At 40.9% G+C, this 23081-nt stretch overlaps 1 protein-coding gene across 9 annotated transcripts in view; it reads left to right on the forward strand.

Annotated features, from left to right (window-relative positions):
- Positions 1-23081, forward strand: part of TRDN (triadin) — a 224992-nt gene that overhangs the window by 91384 nt on the left and 110527 nt on the right. For all 9 annotated transcript variants that reach the window (XM_044425408.1, XM_044425434.1, XM_044425425.1 and 6 more), the window contains one exon: positions 19422-19487. In XM_044425408.1, coding sequence (XP_044281343.1) covers positions 19422-19487 — 66 coding nt within the window. The remainder of the gene's footprint in view (positions 1-19421; positions 19488-23081) is intronic.

A 23081-nucleotide genomic window follows, 5' to 3' on the forward strand; every position in this document is an offset into this window, starting at 1 on the left:
TCTGGGAAATGGATTAATAATGCAATATTCATCAGAAATTATGTATTAACTTGCAGATGCATAAAGCATGTTATTACTTCAGATTTGCTATATAATTTGCTATACGGTGTAAGACACATTCCTTGGGCTGCAAGGGGCATAGACTGTTCATCCCATCGATTTCAGCTTGTGGTAGAACTGGCAGAAAGCTGGAAAGCCTAAAGTTACACTACTAGGGGCACAATCCTATGTCTGTTTAGTTTCCAGTATGCCTTGGCTAGCATGGCTAGTTAGAGCATTCTGGGAATTGTAGGGCTTTTTCCTCTCTAAACAGGCTTGTGTTTGCATCTTACATTTTAGCAGAATTTGAATATATTGTTCCAGCTATGTGGAACCCATGTACTACTCCCTGTGCTGTTCTGGTAGATTCCTCCATAACTTTTTCCTACTTTGTTTTTCAAAGCAAGCATTCATGAATATTTTCTGAGTTGTGTCACCTTGATAGATCAAATGAGCAAATATATTACATCCATGCAATGGACCTTTCAAACATACATAGCTGCAAGTAGGTAAGGTTTTCTAATATTTGACTTGTTTTATATTCCCCTCCACAGATAAAAGTACAAAACAACAAATCTATATACTAGAAATAAATTATATAATAAAATATAATGAAGCACAATACATTGACAAATGCAGAAAATGCCATACAATATACCACATCAGCCAAGCCTAAACAGATTATTTGAAAAATGCCTAAACAAAAAGCTCATTTATCATTTTAATTATAAGTTCAGCACTGATAGAACTCCCTTGGTGAAAGCCATAAGTGAACCAAGTATCTTTCACTTAATTCCAAAATGTTAATAATAATCATGGCTTCCAGTGGATCAAAACCTTTTCATGGCCCCTGTGCAATCACACAGCTGGAACTGCACATACCGCAGTTTGCTACTCAGAACTTTCTAGATCTCTACCAGGGGAATAAGTGTCCCTGTCCTTGTATTCAGCAGATATGTTTACTATCCATGTGCTAAGAGCTTATGGTAGGACTACAGTCTTTTTGGCAGAATGTCTTCTCCTATCGACTTTGAATTGCGAAGATGTTGTTAATCTCTGCTTTATGGCAACCCTATGATGAAAGCTCTGCAAAATGCTCTAGTCATGGCAGCCCTGCTCAACTCCTCTAAATAATCAAGGCTGCATCTTTTTTGACAGAGTGAAACCATCTCATACTTGGCCTTCCTTCTCTTTTGCCTTTGACTTTCCCTAGCATGACTGTCTTCTCCAGTGAGTCTTGACTTCGCATAATGTATCAGAAGCATGACAGCCTCAGTTTTGTCTTTTTTTGTTTCTAGGGAAGTATTGGCTTGATGTTATCTAGGACCCACTTGTCTTTACAAAATGCCTAGTTCTGCAGGATACCTGAGAAGGTTGAAGGCAGAAGCAATGTACCATTTTATCCATACATGAGGCTCCTTTAGTGATTCCTGTCTTGAATGTTCTACTTCTCCATTAAAACCTAAGGGAAAGGTGGGGAACTAGTGACACTGGTTGTGGAATACAACTCCAATAATTCCTGACCATCAATCATGTTGATTGGTGCTGTTGATTTGTAGTCAGAGAAACCTCTGGAAGGCCACAGGTTCCTACTCTTGCCCTAAAGCTCACTTTCAGCTTCAAGATATTTGCACTTGGCTCAGTGTAATACTTCAGCACGAGTGAAACTTATTCTTCTGGAAATACAAAACTACTTTTACCTGGTTTATGGACCTTTGGAGCCTGCCAGTAAGAACAATCCTTTATCTTGTTGATTGGGTCCAATATGTGCCAACTGAGTGGAATGGAATCATTTCCTTGATCTGAACTTTGAGAAAACCAGTAACTGTTTGGCTGAGGAGACCCTAAATTCCTTGGAGATATTGGCATGAAAGAAGTCCCTGCCATATGATCCCTTTCCCCATTTCTCATGCCCACCATAATGATGTAAAAGCTATATACTTAAGAGAACTCCTTGGTTCTTGCTTTTATCAACTTGGGGCTTAGAAGTTGTAGTGTATATCACACAAGAGAAGCTGGGAATATCGGGCATAATTTTTTTTCTGAACACTGACAAGATTTTTCACCACAAGCATATTCTATATCTATACCTGTTCAGTTCAAAATCAAAGATGCAAGGCCTGTGCCAGGAAATAAACATTGTTCTCAGTTTCCTGTAGCTGCCTGTGAGAAGATTATGTCATATCAAGTGGAAGAGATTTACTCTGCAGAGCTAGATGGAATGGACTGTCCATCTGGAGGTATTTTAATTTTTATTACCTGATCTATTCAGTGAAGCCCTATAAATACTTAAACATCCTTCCATAGCTAAGTGTGGAACACCCAGGAACAGCCAACGCACATCCAGCCACCCACCAGTCTATCAATGGAGTTTGTCTCTCTCTTCAAGCACTTCTAAGCTCTCTTCTTGAGCTTAGAATCAGCCCCCACTGCAGATCATAGCAACAAGGAGTTCGGTGAGAAGAGTCTTTAAGACACTTCTTCCAGTTCTGAGAAAACCAGTCCTAATACCTAGTCTGGGCTAAGTATATAACATCCTGAGTCAACACATTGTCTTTCTGAGTTTCTCCTACATCCTTCAAAGGGCGCAGAGATACTTTTTAGTTGTCAGAAAAGCACTCTTTTCCTATCACCACAGAACTAAAGAATAGCTAAATTCACCAACTTATTTATCACTGGAGGAAAGGCAGTAGAAAGAAGGATATTCTAGTACCATCTCAGAGACCATCAAACTGAACTACAGAGTCTGACACCTTTTCTTACCACGTACCCTTATCCTTCCTGATTCCCTTCCAAGAAAAGGAGTCCAGTGCTAGATATGCACAATATACCTCTTGTACCATTTTTGTGAGGTAGTAAGGATGAGAAGGTATTTTCTCCCCGTTTCTTTGTGAAGAGAGATCCATATTCCTGTCTAGGTAAGGAAATGTGCTTCTGGTATGCTTCTATCTGAGATGACATAAAAGCAGCAGAGAAGGATTTCTATCTGAAATGTCATAAAATGTGCTTCTGGTATGCTTCTATCTGAGATGACATAAAAGCAGCAGAGAAGGATTGTGTTCCTAATGTAACTGTTCTTTGCATCTGACTTTGCATCAGCTCAACCCAAAAAGAGCTCTCAAGGTAATTTACAATTTAAAATGTTAAAACAATGTTAGAAATGTTTAAATTTTAAGACAACATAACATAGCATATTCAGAACAGGAGAAAACTTTTTCCACAAATTACTGGCTGTCTCCTGGAGCTTGTTCTGTTGTGTAATTTACACATAAATAGGCCTACAATCTAGTTCTCTTAGGACATTCACAAAATCTACCTACTAAAAAATTTCCCCAAATTTCAGCCTTTTGCCTTCTACAGTTTTCTTTCTATAAATCAAAACATGTCTGGGGCCCCATATTTGCATAAGAATAGTTTTGTGCTTTTATTCCCCAAATGCAGGCACAAAAGAATGTTAAGTATAGTCCTCCTCATCTCTTTAGAAAGTCTGAGCTAAAATCTCAAGCAAACAAAATTTGAATTTTTTAAAAAAATGCTGGTTTAAATTATATAGGCAAAACTATTGTTACACAGACAGAGGTTCAAAGGGCCAAGGATTGTACTGCAGGTTTTCATGTTATGCATAGCTGTAGAAAAGATTAAGGCTTATGTTATGTGTCCTAGCTGAAACCTTGCAACCTTCCTTAAAGTAATTCAAACTTCCTGGAGGAAACATTCAGCCAGACAAAGGCCCCTTCATATACATTTGTCTTTCTTTTTGTCTGGGGTCAAAAATGACCCCCTTTGCAACTAATACTAGGTTTTAAATTGACACTGTGTGAATGTTCAAGAGAGAGCAGAATTAATGCAGCCAAGCCATGCTGTGCAAAAACATTTTAAGAACCTTTCTAAAACAAGACAGAGGAAGACACAGTTCTTGATGTAAGATCCAAGTTGGAAAAGATGTATGGGACTTTATCAGTATTTTGCAAACTTGCCAAGAATTGTCCCTCACTACTCTGGGGTCCAGAATGTAGTGGGCCCTTTACAATTTGAAATGTATTTGCTGAATGACAGATATTAGTAAGGCAATGATGGCTAAAAAGAACAACTTTTTACTTCAATCAGCACCACCAAATTTGGGTTCCAGACCAAGCTGGATCAGATTTATCCTGAATTTTGTTCAATGACACCAATATTGTAGACACATTCTTCATTTTCCTAAACATTTCAGAAAACTTAGGGGCCTAAAGTCTGTGGATCAGGAAAGGATTCTTAGGAGCTATTGTGAACTTCTCACGTTACCATTCCATTCAGCAGGTGAACCAGGCATTTGACAGCTGTAGTAGTTCCAAAACCTTCCAGAACATTCAGGAAATTCCCTAGTTCCATTAGTCTCTCTGGGTAGACCATCTTAATAAGTTTCTATGCTCCTGCAGAAGTTCAGAGAACTTTCTACAAGAATGGAGTTTCTTCTAACAAGATTGAAAGTGTCCCCTGTAATACATGTGGGGCCAGGAATTAATTGGGACTGCTTCATGGGCATCATGGAAGCCATGAGATCCTGAACTCCTTCTAATGAGGGCAGCTTTAGAGTAAATACTGGTCATCCAACACAATCACTCTAGGGGAAATCAACACTAGCTCTAACAGCTCAAATAGTGATAGCATGATTGGTGATGAACCAGCAAAATCCCAGTCCTATCTTGATGCTCCACCACCTTCTGTATACATTAACAGCTTGGAAACAGTGAAACATGTACTGTAACATGGGAGTGGATTCATGAAAGATTGCTGCTGCTCACATTTTCAATGCATCTGATCCTGCCTCCCACTTTATACAGAAACCATTGGACCAAAGTGACCAGCCCTCCCCTCCCAGCCAGGTTTCAGTCTCAGAATTTTTGTACAATCAATTCAATTCTTTCTGTCTGATAGACCACTGTTGAATGTATATCCTGTATTGGAATGAATAATATCTACCTACCACAAACAAACATATGGATATGTACATATGCATGTGTCCTGGCAGGCCACTAAGGGGAAAAAGTTTAAGTGTTACTTTTTTCCATCATCATCATCATCATCACCATCATCAAATTTCAATCCCATCTTGCAAGAAACCCAAAGTAGCTTACATGGTTCTCCTTTTCCCCATGCTATTGTCATAAGCTGGTCTCTTCCTTCTTTCCTCCTGGTTGTCAAACTCAAAATAGTCCCTTGAAGGATCCTTCTTTTATTGAAACATAACTAAATTCCAACCAAGGGAACAGGAGAAATATAGGAGCAAAACTGTGGTGCAGCAGGTGAAGCTCAGGACAATCCTTTGAAGTGGAGTTCTTTCAGTGAAACATAACATGATATAGAACAGTATGAACTCTAAATAGCCTTCTACCACAGCTGAGGGGGAAGCTTCTGTCCATGTAAAGAGCTGAACTCAAACTGACATCTTCTCCTCTGTCCCTTCCTTTCAGTAAAGCTTCTGTCCCTACCTTCTGGGTGTTCTTGCTGCTTGAAGGCAAGATGTTGGGAACACCAGAGACCATCTATCTGAGCAGCTCATTTCTCCTATTATCTCTTTATTGTGTCAAAGAGTGGATGTGGCAAATGGCCCCCTCCCCTCCTGAAAACCCTTCCACCACTTCCAAAGCAGGCCGATTCTCATGTTTTGCCTGAGAAACTCCATTAGGTAACATGAAACTCAAACTCCTCCCCCACCTCACATACCTCCTCCTCAGAAAAATTTATATAAACAGTCTATAATGAGTGAAAGATAGACCCTTTCTCTGCTTTTATCCTCACAAGAATTCCATGAGGTAGATTAAGTTAGGACTCAATGACTAGCCCAAAGTTAACCAACTTAATGGCCATGTGGCAGCTAAAACCCAGATCTCTGAATCCCAGGCCAACATTTAGATTACTACACCACAATGATATCCTTTAAAATGTCCATGATTATTCAAACCCCTATAATATGTCTTATAATTGCCATAGGAGAGTAGGCCCAACCTCAATTAGTTACAGCAAATGTAGGCTTAGCCTGTTGGATTCATGCTGCTTTCAAATTCTCCCATGTTGAGCTAGGAACTGGCTCAGTTAGACATGGTTTGTAGGGTATGAAATTGGGTTGTTGCTGCAGGGCCAGACGATCCTTAAAGGCTTGGCTTTAAAGGCTTGGCTGTCTAAGGTAAGCCTTCACTCCAATTTTTATGCTGAATATTTAAAAGGAATGCAGGGCCACTGTTCTTGTTCTTTTGACTTGTGTCCTGGAGTAATATTCAGTGTTAGTGTTACCTAAAGCAGACTCTTTGAAATGAATGGAACTTACGTTAGTAGTGATTAACTGTAATGCCAGTCACTCGAGGTGGTACTAATAGTGGATGCCACCTCTGGTTTTCACAAATATGGTGTTTATTTAGAAACCACATCCCCAGCTCAGAATGGCTTCTCTGGGTTTTTATTATCCCATGTTATCTCCCCAACAACTATTCAAGAGTAAGTTGAAAGAAAAGCGTTATCCAAAGCCAGTCAAAGGACTTTATGGCCAAAGGACTTTATGGAGTTTTGAATTCCGATTTCTCCAAATTAGAAATTAGATTTTGTCAGCTGCAGAACACTGGCTCCTCAGCATTTTCGCTTAACTCCTCACTTGTGTGATGGTCCCTACAGATCTCAGAATTGGTGTATATTTGATGGCGTGACAGTTTGTCCTTTATTCTTCTGATATCCTGCTGGATCGTTTCTTAACACATTCTTAAATGTGTCTGAAAGGAAAGACAAAATGGAAAATAATTTCAAGCACCTCCTAGGAAGATCTGAGAAAATTAAGACTTAATCACTTCATCATTTAAGTCTAATCAGGTATTGTTTATCATGAGCCATTCTTTCAGAACAATGTCACTCTAAAGGTCTTCTCCAATTAAGAATACATCTGAGAACTCAAGGGTCTCTGATGAAGATCTTAGTGGGGGGGCAGGTTCATTTGGAACAGGCAATCCTCAAATATCCTGATCCAAAAGCCTTCAAAAGTCATCACCAGCCCAGCATTTCACAGGAAGCCCTACACAGACTGCAGTACAGTAGTCCAAATAAAATGTCACTAAGTCATGGTTCAAGCTGGTGAGAGATACAGTCTTGGGAAATGGACATATGGTGGCAGTCTTGGCATAGCTGGCAGCTGAACGTGTGGGTCATGACCAGTTGAGCCCTCGCACAACACACATACCAAAAAATGGCCCTGTGTTTGCAAGAGGGGTGCGACTCCATCTAGCACAGGTTTAGCACAGGAGTGCTACTCCCATCCGCAAATCAGCTCTGCTGACGCACAGCATATATTTATCAAATGGATTGGCTTCAGATTGTTTGCATACATCATGTCCATTACTGCTGCTAGGCACTAGTGTAGGACAACTATAGGCTCTTTAAAACAAGTTGAGAAAGACAAGGGGGAAAAGAAGAAGAAACACCATGTTGAAATCCATCTGCATAGTGATAACATTGTACTCACAGAATACAGAAGGCAATTTTCATTAGTGAAGGAAAAGTTAAACCTACCTTTCCTATATGTATGGCCCTCATAACAATTGCCCCCCCCCCCCCGCCATCATCCATGTTTAGGATTATATTTTTAAATCCTCTGATTTAATTTGCAAGTGATGCAATTAACTCAAGATGTAGTCAGGCCTTAAGTGGCTAAGATTCACCATCTTTCCACCTAATCTAGCTTGGAGAATTGTGGTAGTGATGGAAGAGGAAAGAGATATGCTTCTCTCAGCGCTTTACTGGAAGGATGGGCATAATTACAAGGATAATTAACTCTGCTTGAAGTGGTCCATGAAATGTGGAAATCTTTTGATACAGAGGACAAACCCAGATGGCCACACCCCTTGCCCACCAAAACTTACATTTTTTGGTGGCATTCTGGTCTTTGTGAAAAATTTTCCCCATCCTGAATGCTTCAAATGTCTCTCCCGAGGTTTACCTACTTGGTGGTAAGAGCCTTAAGCTAAAACAGTCTCCTATTTTAAAAAATGCCTATGTATTTGACCCTGCCATCCAGCCACTGAGAGTCTCTCTGAAATCCAGTTTGACCTTCAGGCTGAAAGAGGTTCTCCATCCCTGCTGTACAATGAGAGCCTTCCCCCTCTCACTTTTAGTCTGGCCAAAAAAGCAGGATACAGAATACGCTGTCTGCTTTCAGCACTGCACCTGAACTGCCTTTGTTTCTGATCTGGTCTTCAGGCATCATCACACCTGGAAGGCACTGCTCATTAGGGCTCTGCTGTCAGCCAGGAAGGCAAATGGAGTGCCTAGAGGATGAAGAGAATGGTGCCCTGTGGGTGGATATGACATCCTTTTGTCATATTACATTTCTCCTCTTAGGAGTCATGAAATCTTTTCTAGCTATAGAGAGATGTTCCCTACTCTGGTTTCTATGCCAGTCGACAGTCACTCTGGAAAGACTGTCATGAAGAGCTGCGCCAAGTTACATTTTCTCTTTAGAATCTTGTCCTGACTTTTAAAAAAAGGAGTTATTCTTTTACAAAGAAGTGCACATCTTACCTCTTCTGTTTAGCACTCTAAGTACTTTGGCCTTCTGCAAGAACTCCATTTATGTTTGTTTAGCAAGGCTGTCATTACATAGTAGAACAAAGGAGCTGCATGAAGAGGTGCCCTGCCAATCTTGCATCCTGCAACCTGAAAGGTACCTTTTCCAAGAAGTGTCATAGATGCAGCATTGAGGAAATAGTTTGGCAAATGGGTATCCATCATGCCTAGAGAAAACATGGTATGCAAGCCACCTTCGGCTTCATCTCTGTGTTTGCTGGGCCAAGGCGGCAGCAATACCTGAACAACTTTTTCTGCCCTACTAAGACATGCTCATATAATTCTTGGGGATGCAAAGTTCTGATCCAGTTCCAGCCAAGTGCAGCTAGTCACACGCTAAAGCTAATGTTCTGGAGCCTGTGACATCTGTCTAGCCACATAAAACTATCATCTGCATAGCCCAGTTTAGCCTAGGTGAGCACTGCTATCTGTACTGTGTGCTCATGTGGGATCCATTTTCTGCATACTGATCTCGCTGAATCAGTTTGACTTATAGTCAACATACACCAAAGGTATTTCAATTATTCAGTTATTTTAATGCTTTTTAAAAATTTTAATTAAAATTAAATTGGGTTAGTATGGTTCAAAAACTCACATAGATTATTCACAAAGATTTTCTTTTAAAAATTAGCAGAAATATACTACATATTTTGATGGTAAATGTCTAATCCCTCATATAGAGGCAGGGGGCATCCTATTAACTCTCTCTGATGGATAGTCAATATACCAGATTATAAACATGTAAATGATTAATTGCATTGCTGCTTATTATAGCTTAGTAGTCCTATTACAGCATCCCCAGGACACATTGACCTCATGGTATGTTAGAGGTTGAAATACTGTATTATCAGCAACTATCTTTTTAATTAAGCATTTGATTCTGAGCTGCATAGAACACTTGATTGCAATGGGAGTTGTATCTACTCTGTGCCTCTTAAGATAGCTGTAATTATAAGATCCTCATTCTTCATCCACCATTCCACTGTTAAACAATTGAAATATCCTGTATAATAGTTCAAAGCTGAAAGCTGTAGAATACAAACTTGGAAATTTACAAATCACTGTTATTTGAATACAAATTTAATGTCAGCTGAAGTGTAAGCTTTGCCAGTTTGGTGGACCGTTATTTCAATAAACATAATGCTAAAGAATATTTTCAAGGCATGTTTTTATATCTAGGGAACTACCAACTATAATGCTGGGCTGGTTCAACCAAATGGTAGGAATGGAGGCCACCTAGTTTCTATCTATGGAGAAGAACAGCAACAGCTATAGGGTATAGCCTCTCTGAGCCCAACACTTCCTTTCCATCCTGTCCTGTATCTCCAACTGCCCACATAGTATTTCTGTTTGGAAGTGTCATCACGCTTTTAAGCTTAATATGGCCAAATGTAATATGCCCAAAACTGGATCTCCCATCTTCACTTCAAGGTCACCCTCTCCTTGTTACATTCTTTATCCATTTATGTCATTTTCCACCTACAAGATTTTCAATTCCTGTGATCCTATGGTACAAATCTGAACACCTGGCTTAATTGCCGGAAAATAAGTTTCTGTTTAAGACTGCAACTTCCAGAATCCCCTTCCAGTATGGCTAAAGGCAGGAATGCTTGGACTTGTAGTCTGAAACATTCTTTCCCTTCCTGATTTGGACAGGTTCATAGAGAGACAGGTGGTCCCTTACAGAGTCAGATCTTAAGTTATTTAGAACTTTAAAAATTAAAACCAACACCTTGAATTGAGCCATGAAATACAGTCCTCATACTATGTTTTCCTCCGGTGTAAACACAATCATCCCAATCAGCATGGATCACAGTTTGACACTCTAAATGGGGGTGGAGGGGCATCTGGGTCAGGATTTCAGCATGGGCATAAATGGTTAAAGCCCCTATTTACAATGTTAGGATCCAAACCTCCCCCACTAACCCCCACCCAGCTTTGTACTTCAAACACTGTTAAGGTATTCAAAGTTCCAGTCAAGCCTCGGAAAGGTAGACAAAATATTTAAATGTGGTCTTCCAGAAATACTTCCATATCTTAAAGAGATTTAAAAAGTGCCTCATAGTCATGTGAGATTTGCTTTACAGCCAATCTCTACAGAGTAAGGCTGTTTATGCAGAAATGTTTCTCTCATGGTGGCTGGTATAATCCAGTATGTAGTCCATTTTCAAACATCATTTAGATGTTTGGGGATAAATGTGTTTAGCTCACATTTTAACATGAAATTACCTAATTCCACAGTTGTGAACCATGATGCAAACCAACATTCAGTTATCCTTTGAAATGTGCATTTCTTCAAATTTTGCAGGGGAGTTCTTCAATTTTTGTATTAGAAGAAACCCTAATATATATTAGTAGAAGTGCCTTGCAAAAATACCTGTATTAGAAGAAATCTCTTGCAAAAAATGAAAAGCAGCTATTAAATGAAAATGAATATAGAACGCATGCATAAAAGAAAAAGGCACAAAGAATTATTCTGAATTTTCATATAAACTTTCAAATATAAATTATCCAAGTTCAGGATAAATTGATATTATTAAAACTGGAATAATAAGAAATGGAAAGATGAGAGAAAACAAAATTGATAGATTTTATCATCCTTAATATTTCTAAGGCTCTAAATAGGGATGTTTTCTACTGCTGCTCACCATAAAGCATAATAAAGGTGAGAGCCATTCACATTTCCAGTAATGATCTTCCAGACTGCACTTTTGCTATCAGCAGGATTACTGGGGTGGTCTGTGTGGAAATCAGCGTTTTCTTATTTATCGCTCAGTGTGGGCTTTCATGATAACCACTTGGTTGACTTTTTCTGTCTTCTACTCTCTCAGTTCTCAGTGCCATCATGAGATCATTTAAAACCATGCTTTGAACCTGTGAGAAGAGGGCAAATTGGCTTAGGGCACCCCCTTTAACATATTTAATCAAAAGAATGGATGAAATATTAATTTGGCTCTTCTCTTCTGCACCTTCTCATCAAAGTGAATAGAGAGACAGTTAATTACACATGGAAGCGTATGATAGGCTTTTTATCGGAATAGAAGAGAACCTTCTCAGAACAAACATTTTGACCTAAGGGTCTTTTCCAACTAGTGAGTTGAAGTTTTTCATTGAATGCTTAGGCCATTTAACAGGCACCAGGGCACTAGAACATGCCCCCGTGTTGTAGTCGTCTCCTGAGGAGGTCTCTGCGGCTGAATAATCAGCCATCTTTTTCGCATGATTGGTCTGCTCATCCATCTGGGAGTCATCCCTTTATCATCTTTCCAAAATAAGGAATTGATTCTAGTTGCATTATTTGTCACATCCTTCTGCTTGGCAATGGGCAAACTAATTGTACTTACACACACACACACACACACACAAGCAGCAAACACTCAAACCCAGCATATGAGTAGGCAGGACTTCTGATAAGAGAGACGGGCCCCTGACAGATGATACCAGCAGCACCTCCAATCTTCTAGCCCATGTTGGTGCTGCACTATATACACAGGGGTTCTCAAAGCTCCACTTTCTTTGCCAATTCATAACTGGGGAATCCATGCCACGTCAGCTCTTTCATCCATGATAAGATCCTGGATGAAAGAAGTATCTTAATGGACCAGCTAGCATTTAAAAGCAGTAGCCCAAGGGCACAGTGAAAGTTGACATGGCAACCCTTCTGATTGGAGGAATGTCAGAAATGGGGACAGTTTTGGATTCTGGAATGAGGCATGTATAGCTGGGGTGGGGAGTTTTGGCTCATGGAGTCTCCCCATTGTTGTTGTTGAGGACAAAAAAGTCCCTCTTGTTCATTGTCTAGCTATCTAAACTGGTCTTTATGTGTGGATCCAAGCACTTCTTTCAAAGTCACAATGGATCTTGTCACTTGGACCAGTTGGAATAGTCCTTCTCTGGGCATGAGGAATTTCTTCTTTTGTAGCCCTTAGAATTGGAAAAGTAGCACAGTCTTTATTTCTTGAAACAAAATTTGAAGTTGGGCTCAGGAATTTATTCCAGTGGAAATCAGTTTTTTCTGCAGGAGAGATTACGAGCACATATACCCTGCCCTCTGGCCATATTTTCTATGGGTCTAGAGGTTTCCTACAGTGTAACTCATCTGCTTTTAGCTCTTCCACCACTGGCGTTTGATGGCAGACTGAGAAAACTTTCCACCAGGGCTGAAGGGAATCATTTTTACATACACCCAGTCACTCAGTTGAAATGGATGACAAAGTTCATCTGGTTTCTAAGAGTGCAGCTTAGATCTGTGAATGAAAGGACTTCACTTGCTTCATTAAAACTTTCAGTAATAGAAAATCACTTCATCAGCCAACAGAATAATCTGAAAAAGTATATTAGTCGGGGAAGAAATTGTTGAAAGAAGTTGGAGAAGAAGATAGGACGTCTCTGTCCATTTTAACTCTGTCCTAGCAGAACTCTCTTTAGCCCAGTCTTACTTTATGGACAATGGTATTCTAAACTTGAGAATCAAGTTTCACAAGTTCTTGTTTACACTGAAATTACTTGCCTATGCACATACTTGCCTAGCTTACAAACTTTAAACTAACACATGTTTCAAATAAACAAATAACACTTGAACATTTGGTGAATTCAGATGCTATGTTTGTGAAAGAACTCCAAGGAGAAGTTGTTTTACCCCTTTTGTCTTACCTATTTGTCTACATTCTAGGTGTCATAGATTGGGTACATACAGCAATATTGTTAAGCTGTTATAAGAAACTGTGGTGCTGGTCAATCAAGTTTCACAGTTTTGACCATCTCATAATAACCATCTGAGCACAGTCAGGCAGCTAACGCTGCCTCCTTTCATTGTGGTGCAAAACACATCCTTCAGTTACCAGGATCTGTTTTCTGTACGTCTTTACCCAAGTGAACAACACATAGAAACCGTAAGGCAACCAACAATGCATTTACATAAAGGCTATTCTAAACCTGAGCAAGCCATCTTCTATGTTCAAAATTTAATTTATCTCAGCATTCAGCCCTGGCATTGCTACAACCAGTTTGTATTCTTATGATTCAAAACATATATGTAAACCTTGCTCAGACTCCAAATGAGACTTACCCTTTCTTGGTGGTTGATACAAATATGATGCACTGCTGCTTTTTGCCTTGCTTAGGATGGCTTTCCTTCCTTAAAATATTTCCCGAGCCTCTTATCAAAAGTCTTCTGCTTCAAAAGACCATCTCTCTACACATGCGCTTCATGAGACAATATAAACTTTGAACACTGTAAATTCTCCCTTTTTCTTCCAGTACCCTCTTGCTTCTAAATCATTGGGTTCTTTTTTCTTTTGAGGGTTAGCCTAGGTCTGCCCCTGTACCAGGTTTGGGATGAATTTTCTTGTCCTGTGGTAGAAAGCAGAGCCAATCTACCTCCCAAAGGCACTTGCACATGCTCAGGACTTTGTACATGCTCAGGAGCTGCATGTGTGCTGCATGTGTGCTCCATCTGCAATTCTCACAAGTACTATTTTTTCCCCTTCTAGAGCAGTATGATCTAGCTACAGTTTTTCCTAGGATTTGAGTTGGAACTACAGGTTTTTACCTCCAGGAAAACCTGTAGTTCCACTTAAGCTCTCTTCCCTGCACCCCCACCACAAATGATCCGCAATTTCTTCAACATCTGCTGCACACTTTCACTCATTTTCCCTCTCCCTATCCCTTATGCACCAAATCACCATTTTCACTGACCAAGTTCAAAACTCTCAATTACTAAACCTAAAGTTCATTATCCAACAACCGCAAACTCTCCAAATCCCAAGCCAAGCCCTCCAACAACCAAGAAACACTCCAACATTCTAGACTTTCAAATAATCACTCCATGGGTTGCCCCCCCTCCCCCCGCATTCCAGCCAAATCCGGTGCGTCACACTCCCCTCAGGATCACCCTGACCAGCAATCTTGGGGAGCAACACACCTCAAAAGACTAGGAAGCCCCTGCTGAGGCTTTAGCTCATGCTGCCAGCGAGAACAAGTCTCAGCCCCACATCTATGGCAATGCACACAGCACCAGGAAGTGCTGGCCCCAACCAGATGTTGTCCAGGCAGTTAACACTGCTATTCCCTTTCAATCTTACTTCGCATTCTAGAGACACAAACAGCTTCCTGTCCAACAAGGACAAACTAACATGCAAAGGAAAAAGTCCCAAAAGTAGTTCATTCCCTGCCCTGCAGGGATGATTTACAATAGCAGATCCTTGTGCTGGCAGAGAAGGTGCAAGTCCTTTTTTCAGAGCTTGCTTCCGTTTCATCACCCCTGGGATTATTTAGTGATGGTCTGAACTAATGGCTTACCATAATCTGTTTCCCCATTTAATTTTGCATTTCCTTTTTCAACCCCAGTCTGTTATAGCTTGGGCTGTCTACTATACATAAATGTCTTGTATCTTTGTCCAGTCTATAGGTTTACTCAAAAACACCTGACCTTAAGCCAGCCACCTGGCCTGTATAAACAACCAACTTTCATTTTTCAGACACAACTACTTCCATCAGCCGATTTAAACTTGCCTGAGTTAAACTCCAAGCCTCAACCATTTCGCTCGACTGGTTTGTAAAGTTTTCTCTGCGTCTTCTCCGAGTTCTCAGATTTGCTTGATTAACTAACATAAATGGTCCTTACAGCCGCAAATGTCATTAGAATAGACATTAAGCATCAAATCTTCATCATCTTTCAACTGCATTAAAAAAAAAACATATATCTTCATTCTGAGTATTTTTCAGAATTTTTTTCAGCTCTCTATACATTTTATCTAATTTCTCTACAGTGTCAGAAAGCCTTTGTCTTTTTCTAATCTTCTAGCTGTTGTCTGAGTTTCTCTTGGAAGTCCTTGAGACCCCCGTATGAGATTATCAGTACCCCTTTTCTTTCTTCTTCTTCTGCTAGGTTTCCCTTTTAAAATTTCCAAACGCGTATGTCAATCAAACATTTCTTATTTAGGACAAACAAAACATTTTTAATTTCTTTTTTAGGGAACCATCAGCCAGGTTGGTCAGCGAGCAGCTGACTCCACTGTTCCAAATACATGCAAGTTTTTGAACCATTGGTGTTTCCAATTCTGACAGGTTTAGATTTCATTTATTTATTAAAAATATATGCCATCCCATAGGCTAGAGGGTTCTCTGGGCAGGTTACACATTTAAAAATGATGCTGATTGCAATAATATTATTTAAATTTTCCAATAGACAATTAAAACCACCATATTGTGCTTTACCCATGTTGCCACTTCTAACAGGCCTTTTACACAGGATATGCTTATTAAGGTAGTCCAGTTTTGAGTAGGACCTGGGTTGTAAAATCCTTCAAGGGCACACATTTGCTTACCTTCCAGTTCTGGCTCAGGGGTGGTGGGATGCAGGTGGGATGCAAGATCCCATGCATAAGCTGATCACTTGCTCTGTCCTACTTGGACCTGGGCCAGGACCTTATAGCTCTAGGCTTTACTCACAGTCATTCTTGACCCTGATCAAGTGCCTTCTTCAGCTGGACTCAGCCTTGCTTGAATTTAGGCAATGACCTTATGCCTAATGAAGCTGTGCAAACACACCAGGAAACACGGGTTCCCATTTCAGGAGCCAGAATTGCATGTACCCTTGCTTCCAGCTTGACTGGGGTATCAGCCAACAGGCCTAGAAAGACAGAAGGTGCTGCTGCAGGGTCAAGTTCATTTGTCTGAGGAAGCCACAACTTCTCTCTTTAATGTGAATCACCACCACTCACACAGATTGGAAACACCTTTTAACACCAGTTAACAGCATTGTTAACACATTGAAACATGCAACAAGCCAGCCGGGATGCCAAGTTTGTTGAGGACAAACAAAAAGTTTGTATTGTTCATTGTCTGACCACGAGACTGGCAATGCTAGCAAGTAATGTCATTTATTGTAGGTGCACACTAACAATGTTTGCTTGTTTGTTTGTTCATTAGATTTTTAACCTGTCCCATTAGCCACATGGCTCCCTGTGTGGGTTATAACAACAGAGACTGAATAAAAAGAGTGAACCCATCTCCAGTCAGCACCAGCTGCTGCAGTCATCATACACAGTGAATTTATACATTTAGCTTTTTGCAATGATTAGTAATAGAAAATGTCATAGCAGAAAATATAGAGTTACTTTTGTATATGATTATCTTGACCTACACTTCTTTTTAAGACATCTGGTGTCAAAACATCTGTCTCCAGGCTTATCTTTACAAAACCTTACCTTCCTGACAGAGGTTTATTTTATATTTTCAATCCTCTTGTCTCTAGAACCCTAAAATATTTAACCCTAGTTGTTCAGCCATCACAAAAAGTTATTCTCTTCATTATGAACTGCCCAGATAACTTCAGCTGTTGGGCAGCATATAAATGAAATACATGATGATCAGTCAGGCGTCTTGACCATGGAAGGACTTCATCACGTGCCGCACCTCTTCCAGTCCCCACCAAGAGTCTCCATATAAACCCTTGCAGAGTACTCTTCTAGACATACCAATGTTCATCTCAGTGGGGATGATGAGTACCATGAAAGAAGTGTGCAACATGCCCACACACTCTTGGAGCAATGGCCCATCCATGCACTAGCTGAGTCCCTTTCTGTGTGTGCAAGAGAGAGAGAGAGAGAGAGAGAGAGAGAGACTGCATGGATAATATTAAAGGGAGGGACTTTGGACAAAGGGTTTTGCCCTTCTGATGTCATCAGGTCTGCTGAACTGGCCTGAGAGGGCAATTCAATCCCTAGATCAAAGAAAACTAGCATCTTCTGGAGTATAGAATTGTAATCTTAGTGTAGGTTCAGGATACCAGTCAATGTTTCATCTTAACATTCCAAGCTCAGCCACCACATTTAAGTTCAGGAGAGTCAGGACTAATAATACTTCATTATCCCAGCCCTTTGCCTCAAGAAAGGTGTGGGAGGTGAGCTAGTGTTCAGGTTTCAGATGCAGTGATGAGAATTGAAGGAGGTCTAAAGTGCAGCCTCTCTAGCATTCTCCTTTACTAATCTGTGAAAATTCAGAGGGCTCCACACACACGCACATGGTTTAATAATGAAACATGCCCTGGCATACATGTTCACTAGTTAACGAAACCTCTACTGCCCTAATCTTAGGTCATAAGTATTACTGTCACACCTGCCTTCAAGATACATGAAAGAAAACACAGGGACCAATGGGGGATAAATGTTTCTTTTTCAGAGTGAAGCTGCAAAAGGGGTGGGAAAACCATACAGCAAATGCTTGGGACAGACACTGAGAGGCACAGGGAATATTTATTGCCAAGCTGACTGCCAACACATTGTGAACGTGACAGTTCTTTAGGGAAAAATGTAGAAGAAGCTTCTTAGTATGAGTTACTCTAACAGAATGGGCATGGCTGTTTACCAAAAGAGTGAAAGATCAGCATTCTCTCTGGGATTCCTGTTCTCAGAGAAGCTGAGAGCTCTACTTGTAGTTATTTATTACGTTTCTATACTACCCAATAGCTAAAGATATCTTAAGCAGTTAAGCCACTAATGAACAAGGCTACTACTTATGACAGTTACTTTCTACATTAATACAACTGACATCACTAAGAATGGCTGTTAGAAGAGGTCTGTACAGTAATGCATCTCTTAGTCGCATGGATGCATGCATGGCCATCTGTGGGAAATGTATGACTTTTTCTGCAGCAGATTATGGCACAAGTGTGGGAAACAGAAGTGCGACTCACTCTTGCTTCTTCCCCTTTCTGCATGTGTGCAAATACGTTCTATGGCAGGACATCATGACTTGGCAGTGCCAGAAATCATCGCAGCTTTCAAGTCCATATATCTAAGCAGGATCTATCTTACATTACAAAACAAGAAAAGGCTTTAAAGTCTCCCTCTCTGTCTGTCCGTGTGTGTGTGTATTTCACTTGATGCTGGTTAATTAGAAGAGTTCTTTATGTTACAAGAGAGCCTGATTTCATACCATAAGGCAGGCAATGTGAACACATTTCATTATATATATATATATATTTCCTGTTTTTCAGTCATAAAAGCTGAATGGTAAATATTCAGAAATAGATTTCTGTTGTTGCTTAAACATGTCCATGAATTCATGCTCAGAAATCTTAAGCTTCATAAAAGAGCAACTAAAATGATCAATGGGCTGGAGCAATTCCCTCAAGAGCAAAGGCAAGGGACTCTAGTTTAGAAACAAGGTAAGTGAGAGGCATTTTTCTCCCTCTCTCGTTCCATTACACTTTGGAATCATCCCATGAAGCTTTTTGGTGGGAGCTTCAGGACAAATAAAAGGAGCACTTCTTCACACAGTGCATAGTTAAACAATGAAATTCACTTCTGCAAGATTAACTATCACCACCAATTTGGATAGCTTTAAAACAGGACAGGATGAATGCCTGAAGGAGAAGGTGATCAATAGTAGTTGATGGCTTCTTGACCTGATGGCTCTGGGCTACCTCCAGTATCAGAGGCAAAATGCCCATGGGCACCAGCTGCTGGGGAAAGAGGTGCCGCTGTGGTCCCATCCTGCTTGTGGGATCCTGAAACAGTGGGGACAGAATGCTGGACTAGATGGTTCTTGGCCTGATTCAGCATCCATCTTCTTATGTTTCAAACCTAAGAGTTTTCTGTGTTCTGCCCTCCCTTCCCATTTCTGCTGGGTACTTAATAATATGCATGGATGGTACAGAAGAGAACCTAGTCTACTGAGAGAATCTTTACAAAAAATGAGGTGTACTCTGAAGGTACTTCAGGAAGCATCACAGGTGTTAAACTACATTTGGTTTGATTATTAATGCTCTGCCATTCCTTTCTTATGTGCAGGACCAGCTCCTCTCCTATACTTACCACAAAGCCCAGCAGTCGCACCTGCAGTTCCAGCTGCTGAAGGCAAGTTACATTTTCCTTCTTCAAGAATTATGCTGAAGCCTGACCCAAGGGGGAATCCTCAATTAAAGATGTTAATTGAGTTCAAGCTAGGTACACAGAAAGTTGGTCATGATTGATACTGTGGTACAAGACCAGTACACTTCCCATCAACTCTTTCCTGTAGACATTTCAGGTGAATAGCCTTGATAGGAGCCTTTTATTCAGAAAAACCATTGCCAGGTGAGGTGATGGTTTCTGATTCCCCTTTCCTCTTCATGCCCTTGTTCCCCACTGAAATTTGTTCCAGACCCTACATGGAAGCATAGGAGAAGATGCCAGGGAAAGGGGGATCTTCAAACTGCGTCCCCCTGCCGCTCATTGAGAGTAGTTTCCACCTCCACAGATTGAAGTATGGCAATGGACACAACCCAGTAACACCCCCCTAGCATCCACTACACCAGTGGCTTCTTCATCTTAACTGCAGAAGTAAATGACACTTCTGAATTTATGTTCGATATAATGGAAATATCTGGGCTTGTATCCAGTGGTGTCTCTCAGTGCTGAACAACTCTTGTGCTAATAATTTGCCATGCTCTTTATCCTACCTTCAGTGGGTGGCTGATTTATCTATTTATCTTCGGTTTTCCATATAACTACCAGCTTATTCCTCCACCGTTCAGGTGCAATCCTATACTCCATGAGAGGGTCCCCCCTGGATGGCAGTCGAGCTTCCCTCTTCTTTGTTTAAACCATCTACACAGATGACACAGGGAAAGAAGAGTCTTTGAGAACAAGTCAGGAGGAGTGTCTCAGGGTCCAATCCCCTTCATTCTCAGAGAGAAATGTAGTGGATTTCTCTCATGCTGGGTGTTAGTAACACCCTTTCTTTCCCTCGGAAGGGAAAATGCACCAGGCAGCAGAGAGTTCTTTTTTGAAACTTTATTGCAGTAAAGGGAGTCAGAGGGTTTCCTTCCCCTTTCCAACTTCCAGAGCACATGTTCACATCCCATATTTATGCCCTTTCCTGATTGTTTTCCCTCCTCTCCCTCATTGGCCGAGGTACTGGGTGGTTAAAATCCTTCAGTCCGCCTATTCTGTGTCGCTCCAATACCTGTTCTTCCTTACCATTTTGTCCCTCCCATGTGCATTATAGCGAGATTATTTTCTAGGCAGGGTGTGTTAGTTAATAGTCATGAGGTCATTGAGCAAGGGTACTGCTATCTTGTCTACTTGCCAGTTCCCTCCTGCTATCTGATCCTAGCCCCGTCCCCCTATGGCTAAGGAATTTTCTTTGCTACATTTTCACTCTTCCTGTTTCCTTGTTACAAATCATCCTTTTCACTGGGGAGGAAAACTAAATCTAAAAACCAAAAAGAGAGGGGAAATGAGGGGAAAAAACTCATCTCACCTCCCCTTCATCACATGCCCACCCCCAAAATTTCTCTGTCAAGCTCTTCCTCCAGACTAACATATGGGGCTCTTTCATTGCTTCCGGATGCAATGCATCTTCTGAAGTTTTTATCATCCTCACAGTTCTTCCAGCTTGTCAACCATCTTCTTCTTGAACTGTGTTGCTGAGAACAAAACACAATACTCCATCTGTTACCTCCATCTCTCTTTACTTCAGCCTACTCCCTGTCTACAGTTTCCTTTTCCTGCAATTGTTTAGTTTTTATGTAATATCTGTGAAACCACTCAATTCTGGATCATGTTCTGAGACATCATCTTGCAGCCTACGTGGCGTTCCTAAACCCACAGTATAAAATGTTTAAGAATAAAAGTGTTTGGGAGACATAATGTATGCAAAGGGCAGGATAAAAATGTAATACTTAAAGAAACAAACAAAAAACAACAAAAAGTAGTGACGTCTTGTTACAGCACACCCTGGCAACGTGTCCTCAGGAACATAGCTTGCATTAATGCAAAACTGTCTCAAATAGGTGGATGTGTAACATTTGGTAAATAAAAAAGGGAAGAACAGGATAATAGAGTGCATGGTAACAGAAAAATTACAAAAGTTACTTGATGTAGTGCCTGGGCCTGTCTCTTGCTCGTTGGAAATTTTTCGGATAGATTGTGATGAGGACGGGGGTTAGAGGACACTGAACTTTCAAGGTGAAATTTTACAGGCAGAGCATGAGATCTGGCCTTCTTTGAAAGGGACAGAAGAGCTTTCAGGAGGGGAGCAGATGTGAGACTCAGCCCTTGACCAGGTATGGAGGTGATGAGAGAAATTAACTTCTCAGTTGGAAGGTCTTTGCTGTACCTGCCCTTTTGCCCTCAAGAATCAAGAGCCAACCTGAGGATGGAGTCAGAAGCTGTACTCAAAGGGACGGATGGAGGGGAAGTATCCAGTTTGGATCCAGCCATTTACATGGGCAGCTGCTTCTCCCTCACCGTTGGTGGAAGGTTATTTAGAATCCATACAGTTCTATAATCTGGTTAAGTTTCAGTAAAATAACTCCACTTCAAAGGATTGTCTTGAGCTTGGTTACCAGAGTGAAAGAGGGAAGGGAGCAGCTTTTGATAGCCAGTCTTCCTTCTGCAGCACGTTCCAGCTCCTGTGCCTTCCCCATTCCTTGTTGGATGTGGTTCCTGCTGTGCCTTGCTGAGTTGCGCCTTGTCTTGCCTTACTTTGTCTCATCTTTCTATGTTGCCCTGTTTGCGCCATCTTCACTGCTTCTGAATCCAGTTTGTTATCCTGCCTCAGGCACTTCCTCATCTTGTCTTCCTGGTTGTCTGTCAGAGACTTGTTCACAACTATGCCCTTGCCCTGTTCTGATATGCATCCCTGGTTTCTGACTTCGGACTGTTCCGTACCGCAACCCTGCCTCTGACTTTACCACTGGACTTTGGACTGCTTTTGGACTCTGTCTTGAGGTCTGTTGACTGAGTCCTGCCACCCACACCCCAAACTCTGACAGCAGCAAGGGCCTGTCTCAAAGTGCATGTGGCTTAACACATGTGGCAAGGCATGCGCTGGATCTAGTGGTATGTCATGGAATAAGTAAAATGGTCTGCGGTTGGCTGCCAGTGATGGCAGTGATGGCTCCGTGACAGGGATGTGGAAGAAATCTGGAATGGACTGAAATAAGTTAACGTTCCTAAGATTTTGCAGCAGACCACACTTGAGTCACACAAACTCTATGGATCCCACAGACCAAGTACTTTTTTAACCTTCCATTATTTTGTATAGATTTAGTTGCAGAAAAATACTAAATAAATACATAAATACCATCAACAAAAATGTACATTTCCCCTATAGGCTAAATTGTGAAAAAATTGCATTTTGGAGCTGCATATTTGGGAGGCACTGGCACATTTTGGGGAATGTGAATTTGCTCAAATGCAAACACATTTGCACAAAATGCAATTATGCCAGTTTGTAAATGTTGAAACAAAAGATACCTAACAATCCATGGAACTGAGACAGACAAATTTTACAATCTCCATTAGTCCTTACTCCATTGTCATGGCCAGATAATTGTCTGTTCAAGCTGGGCCTTCAGGCTGCCTGTAACCCCCTCAAAGGGAGTTTGCATGGATTAACTGCGCAGATAGAATCATAGAATAGTAGAGTTGGAAGGGGCCATGAAGGCCATCAAGTCCAACCCC

The sequence above is a fragment of the Varanus komodoensis genome, unplaced genomic scaffold, assembly GCF_004798865.1.
Source record: "Varanus komodoensis strain SLA01 unplaced genomic scaffold, ASM479886v1 scaffold1, whole genome shotgun sequence".
NCBI classification, from domain to species: Eukaryota; Metazoa; Chordata; class Lepidosauria; order Squamata; family Varanidae; genus Varanus; species Varanus komodoensis.